At 38.2% G+C, this 18,421-nt stretch overlaps 1 protein-coding gene across 14 annotated transcripts in view; it reads left to right on the top strand.

Moving 5' to 3' along the window:
• The window catches only part of mdga2a (MAM domain containing glycosylphosphatidylinositol anchor 2a), a 308,605-nt gene that overhangs the window by 215,886 nt on the left and 74,298 nt on the right, over positions 1–18,421 (top strand). For all 14 annotated transcript variants that reach the window (XM_053237458.1, XM_053237457.1, XM_053237455.1 and 11 more), the window contains one exon: positions 10,366–10,514. In XM_053237458.1, coding sequence (XP_053093433.1) covers positions 10,366–10,514 — 149 coding nt within the window. The remainder of the gene's footprint in view (positions 1–10,365; positions 10,515–18,421) is intronic.

The raw sequence follows: 18,421 nt of genomic DNA, 5'->3' as shown, positions 1-18,421 counted from the left end.
AAGGAAACAGACCACACCCGGGCATTAAACTGCTTATCAGTCAATTGTCCAATTACTTTTGAGCCTGTGAAATTAGAGAAACTATGTAAAAAAAAATGGCTGTAATTTCTAAACGGTTCATGCAATATTTTTGTTAAACCCCTTGAATTAAAGCTGAAAGTCTACACTTCAATCACATCTTGCTTCATTTCAAATCCACTGTGGTGGTGTGCAGAGGCAAAAATTACAAAAATTGTTTTCATAGCCTTATCCATCTATTTCTAATTTACTTAGTTAGATGTTTTTCCCATAATATAAACACTATAGTGATCCTGACCAGGGTAAAGCATTTACTTAAGATAAATCATTTAACATGGTAAAAAGAATTCCATATTAGGTCAGTGATGTCAAAATTGCTTATATAGAATTGGCTCACTATTATTCACTTATGTAACTGCAGATTTCTGAAGTACAATGATTTGGAAGAAGAGTACATAGATAACTAATAGATAAATAGTCTATTTGTCTTACTGTTTTTATTCCAACTGATGTCAAAGGAATAAGCAATTGTTAATACACCTTAACACTGTTATGTGTAATCAAATAATGTAATAATTATGCTCCCCTAAAATGGAGCATCTGGTCACAAGGGACAAATTAGTTAAATCATGTATTACCTGCATAAATGTTAGTATGTGAACTCCCATGTGACAATTAGGTGGAGACCATTCAGATATTGGTAGACATCTACATTATAGCACAGGTGAAGAGCTCAGTTGTGCTGACAATGACTCCAGCAACTGCCATCATATAGAGCTCTGGCTGTGGAAAGACAGAAAGCAACATAGTTGTTTTGATAAGTGACATGTTTTTATTTTATGTCTTTTATTCTCTGACAAGCTGACAACACGACAAATATTATTTTTTGCTGTTGTGTTTTAGCAGGTGTGTCTCTAATACGAGTTAGAAACAATTGGCAAGCTAACCAACAGTGGGCCTCATTTATCCATCAGTCAAGCTGTGTGTAAATTTTTGCGTGAGCCAAACCAAACAAAAGTTTTCTGCCAGATTTACAAACATTTCTGAGACGCTGATTTTCTTCATACTTGTGCGTGGTTATTACCTGTGAAGTGCAAAGCGCATTCCCAAAACAGCTAATTTTTTTTTTGTGATGTCCACAAAACTTCATAAGTTCAAGTGTATAGACAGCTGGAAGCATGAAGTGAATGATGAGGGGAAAGGCTGGAAGGCAGATGTGGAGGTTATTTTGACTTACATCTATGCCAATAAAATGTTTAATAAATATATAATATTAAAAATAATGAGCGAGCGCTAAATCTTCTGTCAGCTGAGGCATTTGTTTACAGCTTATGGCTATGCGCAGACAGACCTGCCTGTCCTCCATTTATATGGTGCCATTTCTTTTGTTGTAACTGAATGATTAGTTTTATTTGTCTTAATTTATAGGTTTGTGTTGGCTCACTTTCTTTTTTTATATTTTTTAAGTAATGTGAAAAGGTATAACAATTGGTTTTCACAAAATTTTCTCGATGGTACTCTTATCCCCGTTCTAGTGAACTAGCATGAAGATATGTTTTTGATAGAGACTACAAAGCACTTTGACAGTCTTTGACACTTTGACAGGAGTGGGACTGTTCAGGCTGGATGTTGCAGAACACTAAGTAATGTTCAGTGTGGGCAATGGTAGCAGTCAGCTTGTTCCTTCTGATGCTGTACCACTCTCTCCAGTCTGCCATGGGCTGGTTACCAGGTCTGTTTGCTTCAACTGATGCAGTCGTCTATGATGAGAACGATTGAGGGTTCTCCAGACCAGGGGAAGAGTGGTGGCTGGAATCCCAGGATACACACTGAAGGTTAATAAAAATTGAAGGTTAGACTGACATTTATATTTAGTTTTTTTGCTGTTGTTTTTTTTTTTTTTCCAAAATCCTTGCCAGAGCAGGCATGTGAACTGAACCCCTCGATCTGATACAATTCTTCAGGGAGGCCATACAATTTAAGACCTACTTAAACAGGATTTCTGCTGTCTCCATAGCTGTGGGTAATTTGGGAAGGGAACAAGAGGGCAAGTTATAGGGAAATGATCAGTGATTTTGAGGATGGCTTTGTGTCCTTGTGAGTTGGGGAGGTCTACAATAAAATTAAGTGCTATATGGCACCAAGGGCATTGTGGGGTGGGGAACAGTTCCAGTAGCCCTGCAGGTGATTGGTGTGAGGATTTGGTTGGAGTATATATGGCACATTCCTTAACATACTGTTCTATAACCCTTCTCAACATGTTCCACCAAAATTTATTTTCCACTAACCTTTGGGTTCTGGTGATGCCTGGATGTCCAGAGCTCAGAGAGTTCCCACTGGATTACTTGCTCTCTCTTAGTCAAAGGCTTGTGATCTGTAATGATTATAAAAAGGTACCTGGAGCCTGCCAGCAAGTGCCTCCACTCCTCTAGAGCCACTTTGATGGTGAATATAATTTCTTTCTTCTGGTGTTAGCTTCCTAGAAAAGATGACAAAGGGATGCACCTTTGTGGGATTACCTTGTCTTTGGGAGAGGACAGCCCCAGTCCCACTGCCAGAGGCATCCACCCCAACTACAAATTGCAGGTCAGGGTCTGGGTAATGTAGGGTAGCAGCAGTGGTGAACCTCCTCTTTAGAGACTCAAATGCTTGATGATTGTTAATGTCTTGGGGTTTTCCCTTCAGTAGGGATGTCAGAGGAACAGCCACACACTAAACCATCTGATGAAACATCTGTAGATGTTTACAAACCCCAGGAAACGTTGCATCTCCTTTCTTGCTTTTGGTGGTCGCCAGGATCTGATGGTGTCCACCTTTGTGATCATCCATCTCCACTCCTTTCTCATATAGGATGTAACCTAGGAACTTCATAGATGTTATGTAAAAGTCACATTTTTCCAGCTTGACATACAGATTATTTTCTAACAGCTTGGTTAGTATGGCCCATATCTGAGTGATGTGGTCCTCCTCTGTTTTGAGAAAATCAAGATGTCATCTATGTAAGTTATGACACAGACATACAAGAATTCTGAGAGTGCCTCGTTGATGAAGGCCTGTAAGATAGATGATGCATTGAAGAGACCATGTGGCATTACAACATATTCATAACCCCCAGTGTTTGTGATGAATGCCACCTTCCAATCATCTCACTCCCTGATGCATATCAGGTTATAGGCACTTCTTAAGTCGAGTTTTGTGAATACTTTTGCCCTTCTTACTGACTCAATGAAGGATGGGACCAGGAGACATAGATCAGAGGATGTAGCGATGTGCTAGGGCTTCTGTAATGTAATCTTCCGTGGCTTGGATTTCAGGATGAGACAGAGGGTAGTCTCTTCCTCTTGGGGGTGTGGCACCCACCAGGAGGTCAATGGCACAGTTCTATGGTCGATGTGGTGGTAACTTTGCTACTTGAGTTTTGCTAAAATCTTCAGTGTCTATACACCTCTGGGCCACCTTTTTCTGGGTGTTTAGACTTTCTATGTGTGTAGAGATACACGGAATAACCAGGCAGTGGTTAAAACAGGATTCGCCCCAGGTCATGAGCTCACCTTGTCTCAAGGAAGTTACACGATCGTGAGTGGACAGCGAGGGAGGCCCCAGGACAATGGGGTGGTAAGGAGATTGTGTCATCATAAAGGAAAGTTTCTCTAGGTGCAAAACTCCAGTGTACATTTGGAGGGGACAACTCATAAAGATGGCTGTGGATGTTCTTCCTCTGAGAGCCTTAGGACTGCAATTGCTAAGCACAGTTTTGCATTCAAGTCTCCATCACGGAATAGTTAATAACTTCAACACAATAGACTTTTAAGTTGAAACTATAATGAATTTAGAAATGACTCTGATGCTCACACTCAAAAGTTTCTAATAAGCTCGTAAATTCCTCTTTACACAAATGTTCGTTTTGATTATATAATATACAGTTATAGAAGAGAAATGATTTATAATTACACTATCCTGTGTTATCCAGATCAGGATGGATTCTCTTTTAAGTCTGGTTCCTCTCAAGGTTTCTTCCTCATGTCGTCTCAGGGAGTTTTTCCTTGATACTAGCGCCTCTCATTAGGGATATATTTATAAATTAAAAATGTATATTCTGAATACAGTACATTACTGTAATGCTGCTTTGTGACAATATCCAATATCAGGTACTCTACATCTGTGCAATACAAAAAATATACTTAAGAAGATAAGGGGAAGGAGAAGAAGATTATTTACAAATCTTACAAAGCCCCATAGTTATGGAACAGCCATTGTTATAAGCACTATGCAAATAAAAGTGAATTGAACATGGTCTGAATGTAATGTTTTTCCTGACCCTCACAGATTCTGGAGCAGCAAGGAATTTATGGATGACACTGGGGCTCTTATGGACCACGCCTCTTGTTCCCCTCACCTTAACCTTACCGTCAAAGCCCTAGATGGATCAATTCAATTCAATTTTATTTCTATAGAGCTATTAACAATTTACCTTGTCACAAAGGACCTGTATAGATATATAGAAATTCTGGATATAAATTTTAAATTCATAATTTAGAATTTGACAATTCATCCCTAATGAGCAAGTCAGAGGTGATGGTGGCAAGGAAAAACTCCCTGAGATGATATGAGGAAGAAACCTTGAGAGGAACCAGACTCAAAAAGGAACCCATCCTCATCTAGGTGACACTGGATAGTGTGACTATAAATGATTCCCTTCTATAACTGTATGCTATATAGTCAAAAATTGCACTGGTAGATCAGTGTTTAAGACATTAGACTTCTGATTGGAAGGTTGAGAGTTCAAATCCCAGCACCACCAAGCTACCACTGCTGGGCCCTTGAGCAAGGCCCTTAACCCTCAACTGATCAGTTATAAATGAGATAATCCTGGATAAGGGTCCCTGCCAAATGACTTAAATCTAATGTAAATGCAATGGTGTAACAAGGAAATTCATTATAGTTTTAACATGAAGTCTATTGTTTTTTGAAGTTATCAGTTATTCACTGAGATTGAGTGCACAACTGATAGCTTTAGTACTACAATTGCCTAAAGCTGTCATACCAACTACAGTCCTAAGCTATCGTAGCACAACCATTCATATTAAGTGCAATCCAAAGCCATCTTCATGGTTTTTAAGTGGTACCATCCACAGTATTCTCATGTATCTTTAGTCTGTCCATATGGGGCCACCCTCAGCAGCAGCAAGCAGTTTCCAAGTGATGAGAACTCCAACCAGAAGTAGGGCATCAGGATGGATCACGCAGGTCCGGAAAGCAAAAGGAGTCAAGATCACTGGTATCTTTAGGAGTAGCATTTTTAGCTCAACAGAGAGAGAGAGAGTTAGGGGGAAGAAAGAGGGAAGGGGTAGAGATAAAGAGAGCACAGATTAGTAGGTATGCTTCTTTTCACATAATGGTTAAAGAAAATTTACATTCTGTGCAGTGTGCAAGCAGTGACTCTGGCAATTCTAGTTATGACAGCATAACTAAAAAGGACAGCCAGTAGCTAACACAGACATGAGGGCACCCTGGAACATAAAGCAGCCAGCCACTCCACCATCAACAAACCTGAGTGAACGCATGAGGGTGGGGGGCCGACAGCATCCAAACATCCCAGTTTACCGAAACATTCTATGCCCATGAACCCTCCAGATCTGTGCCTTGTGCCTTTACGTAAGAAAAAAAACTATTAACAAAAAGTTTGACTAAGTAAATATGTTTTCAGCCTAGACTAAACACTCACTGTGTGAAACTGTGTCTGAGTCCCAAAAATTGGAAGGCTGTTCCATAACTGTTGGGATTTGTAAGAGAAAGCTCTTCCCCCTGCTGTAGCCTTCATTTTTTTGAAGTACCAACAAAGAGCCTGCACCTTTTGAACAAAGTAGGTGTAGCAGATCATAAAAGACCAGAGGTTCACTGAGGTACTGAGCCACGTGAAATGTGAAATTTGAATGGGAGCCAATGTAGTTTGGAAAAGATAGGGGTGATGTGGTCATATCTTCTGTTTCTAGTAAGGACTCTGGCTGCTGCATTCTGGACTATCGGGAGCTTGTTTATGCATCTACTGGAACATCCGGACAGCAAGGCATTACAATGACCCAACCTAGAGGTAAAAAAAAAAAAATCCTAGTAATATTATCTACATGAGCTTCAAATCAGAGACGGGAGTCAATAATCATACCAAGGTCTTTTAGTGCTGCACATGATGTAACTAAAAGGACATCCAGAGTTACTATGTAAACAGAAAGTTTACTTCCAGCTGCATGTGGTCCTAGTACAAGTGCTTCTCACATGTAAGGAATTAAGTAGAGGGTAGTTACTAAGCATCCGGTGTCCTTTACACATTTCTCAACTTTATTAAGCTGGTGTCTGTCATCTGGCTTTGCTGAAACATATAACTGTATGTCATCAGCATAACAGTGGAAGCTGATACCATGTTTATGAATAATTTTACCCAGATGTAGCATATATAGAGAAAAAAGCAGTGGGCCTAAAACAGAACCTTGTGGAACACAAAACTAGACCTTAGTATGCACAGAGTAGTCACCATTTACATCTACAAACAGATAATGATTAGTTAAACAAGATCTGAGCCAGGAGGTGGCTGTTCCCTTAATTCCAACAACATTTTCTAGTCTATCAAGGTGAATAGTATGACCACCGGTGTCAAAAGCTTCACTAAGGTCAAGCAACACAAGCAAGGACACACACCCCTGATCAGAGGCCAGTAATATTTCATTTACTAGTAAGCAGTGCTGTCTCAGTGCTATAATGAGACCTAAATCCTGACTGATAGATTGCATGAATGTTATTCCCATGTAGGTATGAGCATAACTGCTGTGCTACAACATTTTCTAGGATCTTAGAGATAAAAGGGAGGTTTGAAATTGGCTTATAGTTGGACAGCTGACAGGGGTCAAGGTCAGGTTTTTTAAATGAGGTATTTTGGTACATAGCCAGTGCTAATTGGAGAATTGATTATTTTTAGAAGAGGTTCGATTACTTCTTGTCGTACATGTTAGAATAAACATGTAGGTTTGGGATCTAGTACACAAGTAGATGATTTTGAAGATTTGATTAGAATGAAAAATTCTAATCGCTGAGCTGATATATTTATATTGTCATCTGCTAGTTTAGTTAGCAAATTATCTGGCTTTAAATTAATATTTTTTGTCTGATATTTTAAATTTTGTCATTGAAAAAAATCATCACTACTATATATTGATGGTGTGCATGCTTCTGTGGTGGTCTTATTCCAAGTTAACTTTGCTATAGTATTAAATAAGAATCTAGGATTATTTTTGTTATCTTCTATTATGGTGGAGAGATATAGTATGTTGACCCAGCATCACTTGGAGCATCGCTTTTCTATAGCACAGGAGGCTCTGCTTCAATGCTGTTTGGAATACTACCAATTTAGTTTGATGCCATTTATGTTAGAATTTTTTGAGTGGTCTGTTTTAAATTGCATGTGTGATCATTATACCAGGGTGCTATTTTATCTCTCTAATTATTGAAGTGGAGCTACATTATATAGAGTGTAGCAGAACATTGACTCTAAGCATTCAGTTGTCTGGGGTCAGATAGTGATCCAGTCAAGATTGATAACTCTGGGAGATTATTGATAAAACTATGTGCAGTAGCTGACGTGAATGTACATTTGATGCAGTAGTGTGGCAAAGTGCATATATTATGAGTAAGACTCATTTTAAATGAGATGATATAGATGTGATATAGCTTCAGACTATTAGATCAAGTGTGACCACCATTATGACTGGGTCTTATTACATTCTGATTAACCCCTACTGAATCTAGAATGGACACAACCACTGTTCTCAGAGGGTCTTGTTGATTATCAAAATGAATATTAAAATATCCAACAAGTAATGCTTTGTCTCAAGAAACAACCAGGAGATGTTGTACATCTGCTTTTGATCATGGGAGTGATGGGTTTACTCACCTGTTTGAAGGTTTTGGATTCAGAATGTAGACTGCAATCATTCTGAAATGTCCTTTATTCCCACAATAAAAGCATAGTCCAGACTTATGGCAGCACTCCTTTTCCTCAGGCAGAAGGTCTCACAGCTTTTGTTCCATCAAGTTCACAAGTTCACACTCCACAATGTATGTGTATCAGGCTCCCCCAGCTATGCCACTCTCTTTTTGTCATCACGGAAAGCACAAAGAGACGCATCCAATTGCACTCAAGATGCCCTCAGATGTTGTAAATGCCACTGCCAGTCATTTACAGTAATATGCATTGTGTGAGTGGAGAATTCTGTCCGTGATACATTGAAATGTCGGTAGGGCTCCAACCAACACAAACAGAAGTGTGACAAATTGTGGAAAAGTGGAAAAGGCTGTTTTTTTCTCGAGATATTGGAGTCATTGGAATCTGCCAATACCCCTTAAGTCCAGTGTCACATAAAAGCTAGCCAAGCCTAACTAATCGAGCAGTCCATCAGTGTGAGTCTTCATGTATTGTATGTGTCAACATTAGACACCATGCTGAAACCTTATTTAACTATTACTACAAGTGCATACATGCAAATATGGCTAGAATTGATAACTTTCATTTTTGAGACACATTAAATCCAATTTTGACAAGCAGCTAGGGCCCTGACTTTGTGCATGTGTAAACTATTATCCTAGTCCTATATGCACCACAAATTTCATTTGCCAACACTGTTGGCATCATTCTGAATAAAATTCAAGTTTGTTCGATTAATTAAATCCTTATAAACCTTGCTGTGTCCCTTGTTGTGCTTTATGGCTGAAGCAACAACTAACTTTTCTGTGTAGCATCAAGTTTCCTTTTTGCACATGACAATTTTTACATCTGCATTTGTTCTTTCCACGAAGAAATCAACCAATTTAATTGAAACAACACAGAGTCCTTTTTGTGTTTGTTGACAGGATCTCTGGTATTCTTCAAATCAGTCAAGATAAACCACTCCATAATGAATGCAAATATAAAGTCCACATAAACCTGTAGTTGTTCCAACCTTACTGGTATGACTTCACAATTTGAGCACACCAACAGATCAAGGCAAAATGGATGCCATGACTGCTATTGCACTACATGAGATGAATAACTTGAGACATTTGGGCCTGTGCTGTTTCCACAGGCTTTTATAGGCACACAATTTGGGATTGAGCAAATCCGAAATCCCTCTGACATCAGATATATAATATAAAAGTTCTAGGCAGCAGTAAATTTTACTGATAAGGTCAGCAATATTTTAGGTATATTGTTTTACAGAAGTAGAAACATATGAAGACAACTAAAATTCATGTATCTAGCACCTCGTCAAAACTGAATTTTACACTTTTTAAAATTGTAAATTTTTGTTAATTTACCAATTTCAATAATTGGAATACCAATTGCAGTATTGACTTGTGTTATAAAAAAAAACCTGGTGCTTATTTGTGTTTTAAAAAAATAGGGGATTCACACACACGTAGCATAATACAATATATAGGAAAAAGAAAATATAGGTATATAGTATAGAGAATTTTCTATAATTTTTCAAAATACTAGTCACAAGTAGTTACCCAGGTTCAATTCCCAGCCAGGGAACCGCGTGCAGCAGGGCGCTCTCAGTGCCGGTCCCAGGCCCGGATAAAATTGGGGAGGGTTGCATCAGGAAGGGCATCTGGCATAAAAACTGTGCCAAATCAAATATGTGGACCAATGATCTGCTATGGTGACCCCTAATGGCAGCCGAAAGAGGAACAATTAGTCACAAGTAGTTAAATTGATTTTCTTAAATTTGAAACTTTATAACTAAGAGTAGATGCAATATCTGGTGTCCACAGTAGTGGTAGTGTAGTTAGAGAATTTTCAAAGTCTCTATGAGCATCTGAAAAGTGCTTCAGAATGACATTCTTGGACAAACAGTTAAAAAAAAATCAGTTGCAGCATTGCTTTGAGTTGGGGTACCTGAAAAGTACACTAACTCTGGCAGAAATATTTGAAAGAGCACAGCTTTGTAAGATCATTTAAAATGATGCCACCAAAAGTGAAGAAAGCTTAATTTGCTCAAAATTATCATCACTATTTTCTATGCAACACCAAAATTTTATGTACTAGCTTTAGAAAATTCTAAAATCATGGTGCAACCACCTCTGGTTGAGTTCATATGGATGACCCAAAAAGAAGTGGTTGACCTTCTGCTGGGTTTTGGTTTCTTCCCAGGTTTTGTCCTCCTTGGCTTGCTCACTGAGATTTAGGGTGGAGCCTATCCACGCATAGGCATCTTCACATAGTGTATTGTATTGTTGGATAAATTGTCTTCTAATCTCATCTAAGGTCTTTTTTTCTTGTGTGAAATAAGCACTTATATAATGTTCTGTTCCTTTCAGGCAAGGCCTTTGCTCCAGAGTTCTACTATGACACATATAGTGCGCTGTGGCAGAATAAGCCCAGAGTTTATGGTTTTAAACTCCAATGGACACAGATGAACCCCAGCGCAGTGGACCGCATCATGGCCTACCGGCTTGGTATCAAACAGGTTAATCAATATTCTCTCTCTTCTCATTATTGACATAGTTACACATACAGCAACATTCAAATGATAATTATTCATCAGAATGCACAATCTTTGCAGATATTTATTCAATCTGTCACAATATTTTTATTCCAGTTTTGCTTAGTAATGCTGTCTCTTAACACTTGACATTGAGTCAGTGCAGTCTTCTTTACGTGTTAGTCTTCACTGTTATTAAATGAAAAAAAAATTTAAGGCATTTTGGTTAATTAAGAGCTATAGAATATTGTATAATGGAACTGTAATTTAACAAAATTGTGTTAATCTCTCTTTTTTAAAATGAAAATAGTCATTTGTGGTGGACAGACATTTGGACTACCATGTCTAAGTTTTAGTTCTGCTTTGGTACAGGTAGTTGAACTAAATCTCTTTATAATTGAAATTTATCTAATCTAAAAAATCTAAAACACTCAAGAACCAGCACTGTAATATCTGTGAATTATGCTGGTATTTCTAGTAGGTTAGTCTTAAGTAGATTAGGCTGCATTATTGCATGTTCTTAATGTATTTGCACTCTATTTTCTGTACTTGATGAACACCATAACATAAAACAGCTCTAGATATCAATTTAATTAGTAATATTATTTTTCCCCTGTATCACAGACAGTGTTTTTATTTGCTTTAATAGGATAACTATACTAATTTTCTTAGTTAAATGGAGTCATGTATTTTGCTGAAAGCTAAACATTTATTTATTGCTTAGACTGATTTTAAAAAGACTGCTGTGGTGTGTGATCCCGAAGGCCAAACCTTTTGAAAAGCATTATTAATTCTTGTACAGATTTTCATAAGGGTGAATAACTGTAACAAAGCCTTTGAGCCAGAAATGGTTGACTTCTGTTCACTTCAGTAAAATAGAAATTTTGTTTGTTTTGTGGAGCTAATATTTGTGGAAGAGCTTAACTTTTAGTTTTCCTGTGCAGTAGGTTCATGCTTCTGTGGCCACACCAAGCAGTGTGTCTCTTACCTCAGCTCAGCTGGAGAAACTGAGTCCACAGTCGTTTATAATGAGATCATGCAGTGTGATTAATTTCTTGTCAATTATATCATTGGTAGAGGCCACTGCCCACTAGTACTCAAAGTCACTAACAAGTCAATGCAGACTGCAGTTCATTAACGAAGGGTGTTGAGTAATGTTGCAGGAGCAGAACAGAGATGAACTACCAATCATTTCAGGTATACAACACACACATACACACCTAAACTTTACCTCTGTAACTCAAAGAAAATCTTTTGACTCATTTAGTAAGTTTTTGTAAAATTCTTTTCCCCTGATTCCTTGGCTCAGTCTGAACCAATAATTTGCAATTTGGACCACTTAGCTCTGCCCACTTAGATTTTTTTGCTAATTTGTATAATATGCAAAATCTACTTTTGGGAACTAGTCCTAGAATTTTGTACCATCTTCACAAAATTGGTGTCAAATTGAGTTTCTCCTTAAATACTTGTCAGAAACATTTAGCTTTATGAACAATATTGCCCCCACCTACTAATCAATTCTAATGTGGTGGAGCCTAATTCATTCAAGTAGCTGTAACTCATGAGTATTTGCATGGACTCAAACATAACTTTACAGGCCCCTTCAGGAAAAGGTCCTGAGGAGGTCCGATGAGTTTTAGGCATGGTCACCGAGTTAAGTTGACGGAGTTAAGTTGAGAAAACAGTTTCTCAGGAACTGTAAGTCCAATTGAGCTGAAACTTTGTATTCTGCATCTTTATCATAATTTGTATGGGTATTGTTAATAACGACCTGGTCATTTAAAAAGGAATTTGATAGAGTTAACAATGAGCAATCATCATGAAACTTGCTTTGTCACTCAAATTGCCCACTGGGGGCCACTGTTCAAAAGCAAGCATATCTCTTAGAAAACAAGCTGTACAGTGAAAATTGTTCTTCAGCCTAATTTGTTTGCACAAACTCTACAAAACTGCCTTTTGGAACATTTGGCTCCACCCACTTACATTTGAGATAATGTGCATAATATTTGAAACTTACTTTTGTGAACTAGTCCTGGGATTTTTGGCCAACCTTTTGATGTTATTTGATGTTAAAATTGATGTTAAACTACTTAGGACTGTAAACAATATGGCCGCCATATGCCAATAAACTCTAAAGAGGCAGACCTGGTTCAATCAAACAGCTGTAATTTGTGATTAGTAATGTAGATTTGAACCCAAATTGAAATTCATGTTCTGTACAAGATTCTGAGGATGTCTGCTCAGGTTGGGGCATGATCATTGAAAGGGGGTGGAGTAAGGTTCAAATAGTTATTTTTGACGTTATTTACATTTGAGCTGAGATTTGGTATGCATCAATCTGCTAATCTGTAACAGGATTTTTAATAACCAGTTAATTACTTCAAAAACATACCCACCTGCAGCCAATCAAATTTTAGCAGGCATTTCACAATGCTAATTTTACTTAAACAGCTATAAGTTATGATTTCTTGCATGGATGCATGAAACATGAAAACCACATACAGAACAAGATTCTGAGGTCAAAAGCAATGTTTGGAGCGTGGTCATACAAAGGGGTTTGGGTCAGGACCCACTACTCTCTGATGCAGTCTCACTCAAATTGGCCACTTTATACACGTGTTTGTGCACACAAAACAAGCATATTTCTTGGAAAATAAGTCCTACAATAAAAAGGAAAAAAAAAATTTCTCCCTATCCACAATTTTATAGCGATTTCATGCACAGCGACATTAAACAGACTGATGAGCTCTGTTTTTCTTTAAAACTTTCCACCATCAACATGACTGTTGTGATGAGCTGCACCTCAAATTTAAAACTCTGACCTTACATTCAAAAGTATTTACTTTTATCCAGTGCATACTGTATATCCACTTCAAATTTACACACAATGTCTTTTCACATTTATAAATATGAATTCAGTTCAATTCAATTCAATTTTATTTGTATAGCACTTTTAACAATGGACATTGTCACAAAGCAGCTATACAGAAATAAATACATTCAAATTAAATTAAATCAAAATAAATTGTAAATATGTCAATTTATCCCTAAAGAGCAAGCCAGAGGTGACGGTGGCAACGAAAAAATCCCTGAGACGATATGAGGAAGAAACCTTGAGAGGAACTAGACTCAAAAGGGAACCCATCCTCATCTGGGTGATAATGAATAATACAATCATAAATAAATTCTGTCACGATTGCACTTCCAGGTCGGTGGGCATTTTGGGAGGAGCGCTTGCTGTGGTGGCCATTTTGTGTCCCAGCACTATGAAAGGATTCTGAGAATATGTGCTCATCGCCAGATGGTCTTCTCTGTTTACCTTGTGTATAAGAGTTATCCTGAGAGCTATCCTGCCTGTTTTGTTGTTTTTTTTTTTGTCTGTTCCCCCGGTTTTGACCAGGCCTGTTACCCGTTTTTGTGTAAGTCTGCTTCATTCTGCTGTTGTTTGTTGTTTGCTGGATTTGACCATTCGGACTGTTCTCAACTTGGATTTTGGCCTGCTCTTTGGATTAGTTTGTTTCGGCTTTTGCCTTGTGGACTTTATCCAGCCTGTGAGCTGTTCCTTTTGGACTCAACCCTTATATGGACTCTGTGCTTGCTACCAGTGAGTGTGAACTGTTTTATTTTGAGCTCATTGTCTTTACACTCCCTGCTCTACTGCCGTTGCACACACCCCTACCATTTGTTTTGGAGAACTGCTTAAATTCATTAAAGACTTTCAAAATAGTACTCCTGTCTGTGTCCTGCATTTGGGACTAACTCAGTCATTCTGACAAAATCCCTTCTATAACTGTGTACTACATGGACAAATAGTGCAGTTGTGCAACCAAAAAAATCATAACCATAAACAAAGAGTTTTAAAAATGTTTAAAAATGAAATTGATAGGGAAAAAATACTCAGACGCCACAAAGAACAAGATTAGTACTTGTAGCATAGCCTTTGTTGGCAATCACGGCTTTGAGACTACAGTAAAGAGGAATTAGGTTTTTGCAGCAATTGTGGCTCAATTTTGGCATATTTCTCTTTGGCAAATCATCTTTAATTCCCCAAGGTTATGATGGACTTTAAAATTCTCTATAAATCAAGTCAGGAGATTGGTTTCTAAAAAAGAAGGTGAAGTTGTTTACATGGCCAAACCAATCTTGTATTATTTTGGCTGTATGTTTGGGGTTGTTGTCTTTTTGAAACATCCATCTTCTCTGCAGATTCAGTTTCTTGGCCAGTAAGATTAAATTCTCCTCTAATATGTCCTAGTACATCACTCCATTCATGTTTCCTTCAGTGAGGTGTTATTCCCCAGTATCATTTGCAGAGAATCAGCCCCATGTCTTATGCTCTCCCCCACCATACTTCATTGTGGGTAAGGTGTTCTTGGGCTCATATGCACAACCCATCTTTCTCCAAACATAATAAGCTTAATTATTGCAGAGTTCTTTATTTGTTGTCTTTTGTTCCAAAACAATTCTGATTTGTCTAAATAGTTGTTTCCAATTTTAGACATGTACCTCTGTACTTCATTTTTAGCAGAGGATATTTGCATAGGGTGTAGGAACAACGATTATTGTGGTGCAGTTCATTGCTTATTGTTCTCTGTGTAACTCTTGTTCCTGCTGCTTTCAGGTCATCCTGCAGCTCTTTTCAAGTCACTGCTGGTTTATCTCTTACCTTCCTTATCATTAGTCTGAAAGTATGTTGTGAAATCTTTTGTGGTAACCTGTCCATGGATGATTAGTTGTGGTTCCATGAACTTTCCAGCTGCATATTATCAAACCATTTGCCATTCAAATGTTGTTTAATACTGTTGTCTGTGACACGTTTATATAATAATAAATATAAATATAATTTTGCCAAATCACTGTGGACACCTCCAATGGGAGAATTACACCTATTGGATTGTTTCATAAATACCTGTGGCAATTTCTCTTTCACCATGAATAAATTTTAAAAATTCACCAAAAGTCTCAGTTTACCCAAAGAACAATACACAACCATGAAAGATTTCAACAAAAGGAATAACACTGTGATCAAGCCAGCAGATAAAGGTCGGGCAGTTACTGTCTGGAGAAAAGACCCTTAATTCTAGGAAGCAGTGACACAACGTTCAGATACCAGCTTCTATGTGCGGATTGACAATGACCTCACTCCCCAGCTACAATCCTCCATTCAGTCTATTATCAATATTACCATTTCAGCAGGACATCTCCCTAATTCTGCCAGAACCTAATGGTGGATAATCCATGCTGCAGCCATATTCTCCCCCAAAATACACAAGGAAAACAATCCTGGACATCCCATTGTTTCAGCTTGTTCTTGTCCCACAGAAATTATATTCCAGTTTATAGATGAAATTTTCTAGCCCATTGTTCAGTCATTGCCGACATTTGTCAGTTTAAAATTGCTTACAAATCTTTGAATGCTTCAAAGAACAGTCACAGCAAAACAATCCTTTACTTTTTTCTATGGACATCAAAAGCCTGTATGCAGTCATCACTAAACAGGATGGATTGAGAACCCTAAAACATTTTTGTGTGACTGGAAAAGTACTCACTCACTGAAATTTTCTTAAGGTTATCAGAGCTTGTGCTAACTGCTCCAGTTTAATTTCCAAGTTTTACTCCCAAGTAAGAGGCATTAGTTTGGGCACTAAAATGGAACTGTCCTATGCAATCACCTTCATTGGATTTGTTGAGCAAAAGTTCTTTTGAACAGTTTACTGGACATATACCCACACTATTTCTTCTTTGGCATTGCTAACTGCACAGTTGAGGGACTCCAACTTTTTAATTTTGCCCTTCTCCACATTTCACCCAGCACTGGAATAAACATGGAGTATTGCACTTTACATTTTTAGAAATATCTAATTGTAAGTGCATTACATTTTTAAATATATCTTTGAAGACAACACATTCCACTTTGAAAACCACTATCCATCACAAAATGACATTCTCATTCCAATTTTCAGTAAAACTCTTCATATCCCACACCCCTTTTCAACCATAATGAGACATAAAACACATCTGCAGTGAGAACAAATAATTTTTCCAGAAAGTGAGGAAATGTGCAATTATTTTTATTTTCTAACTGTGAATTTCCTAAGAATCATAGATCATACCATGGCCTGTGTTAACACAATTGAAAGAACAACACATTCCACTGCTAGGACAGAGAGAATTCATTTGTTTCTCACTTATCATCCCTTTATTAAAACAGTGACAATGTCTACTTAAAACCTTAACCTTAACCTTAAAATGCTCCAGGATAATCCTGAGGTGGCTTCCCTTTTTTTTTCCTCCACTCATTTCCTACAGTTGGACAAAAACTTCAAAGACTTGCTTGTCAGGAGTGAATTAAATGAACACGTTAATAGAATCTGTGGCACTCTTGCATGCAAATATTCTAGATGTTCCATATGCAAAATGATTAACACAGCTACTAAAATCACAGGACATAAATTATAATTTTTTATTGCCCATGACTCCTAATGCATCACTGCAGGATTTGTTTATTGTCTTTCCTTTAAGAGATGTAATCAGCTATACTTCATGAAACCAAGATGAGGCTGGCCACTCTTCACCTTCCTACCATCAGAATGAAGGATTTCTCATTTCCAGGGACACTTTGCTGCAGCCAAGACACTTCAATAGTGATGGGCATAATATTAATGACATCTGTGTGCATCACCAGTTGCACACAGCAAGCAATGAAATGAGGAAACATTCTCTTTTTTTTTTTTTTTTTTTGCATTTGTAAGTACAAGGTTAAAAGACTTGTGTGTAAATTTGAAGTGAATATATACAGTGGAACTATAGTCACTGAGTACTTTATTAGGAACACTATACTGCATAGGGCCTCCCTTTTCTCTCAAAACAGCCCAAATCTTCATGGCATGAATTCCACAAGATGTTGGAAAAATGTTGAAAAATTCCTGCAGATTTTTCAGGTGTACTTTCATGCTGCGAATCTCCCATTCTCCCACATACCAAAAATGTCCTATTGGATTCAGATCCGGTGACTGGGAAGACCACTGAAGAACATTAAACTCATTGTCATGTTCATAAAACTTTGAGATGACTTAATTTGTGACATGGTGCATTATCATTCTGGAAGTAGCCATTAGAAGATAAATTGTGGCTATGAAGGGATCCACATGGCCAGCAACAATATTCAAACAGGCTGTAGCATTCAAGAGATGATTGGTATTGACGGCCCCAAAGTGTGCCAAGAAAACATTCCCCACACATTCATGCTGCTGGTTCCAAATTCTGACCATACCATCTGTGTGACTCAGCAGAAATCAAGATTCATCAGACCAGGCTACATTTTTCCAGTCTTCAACTGTCCAGTTGTAGCCCGTCCACATCAAGATTCAGCGTGTTGTGCATTCTGAGATGCTTTTCTGCTCACAACAGTTGTACTATAGCCTTTCTGTCAGCTGGAACCAGTCTGGCCATTCTTCGTTGACCTCTCTCATCAACAAGGCGTTTCCAACCAGACTCCTGAACCCAGTTTCCTTCCTTGTTTCTACTCCCTGCGCCTTCGCCTCTGATGTCTCCTCTAACTTCCTCTCTCTACACAGGTAGAACCTTCCTGATCCAGATCCCTGTAATGCCGCAGGCCTCTGATCAAGTAGGAACATGCCATGTGTCAGTGCGTATGGAAGTGCGGGTGGAAGTTAGTCCTCGCCTCACCCATCCACTAATTCTTGGGCCAAATTGGCCATGGTTTCAGGCATTAGTAAGGGAAATATTTGTGGATGGGTCCTGCAGTAGCGAGGCACGATGTGGAATGTGCCCATCATTGGTGGGGAGGCAGTGCCGGGGCCATCGACATCAGCTCTGCATCGGGGGATGGAGGGTGGGGTGAGCTCCGCCCCTCCACCCTTGGCAGTGAT

Source organism: Pangasianodon hypophthalmus, chromosome 10 (genome assembly GCF_027358585.1).
Source record: "Pangasianodon hypophthalmus isolate fPanHyp1 chromosome 10, fPanHyp1.pri, whole genome shotgun sequence".
Lineage (NCBI taxonomy): Eukaryota > Metazoa > Chordata > Actinopteri > Siluriformes > Pangasiidae > Pangasianodon > Pangasianodon hypophthalmus.
This window is presented reverse-complemented; position numbering and strand designations above follow the sequence as displayed.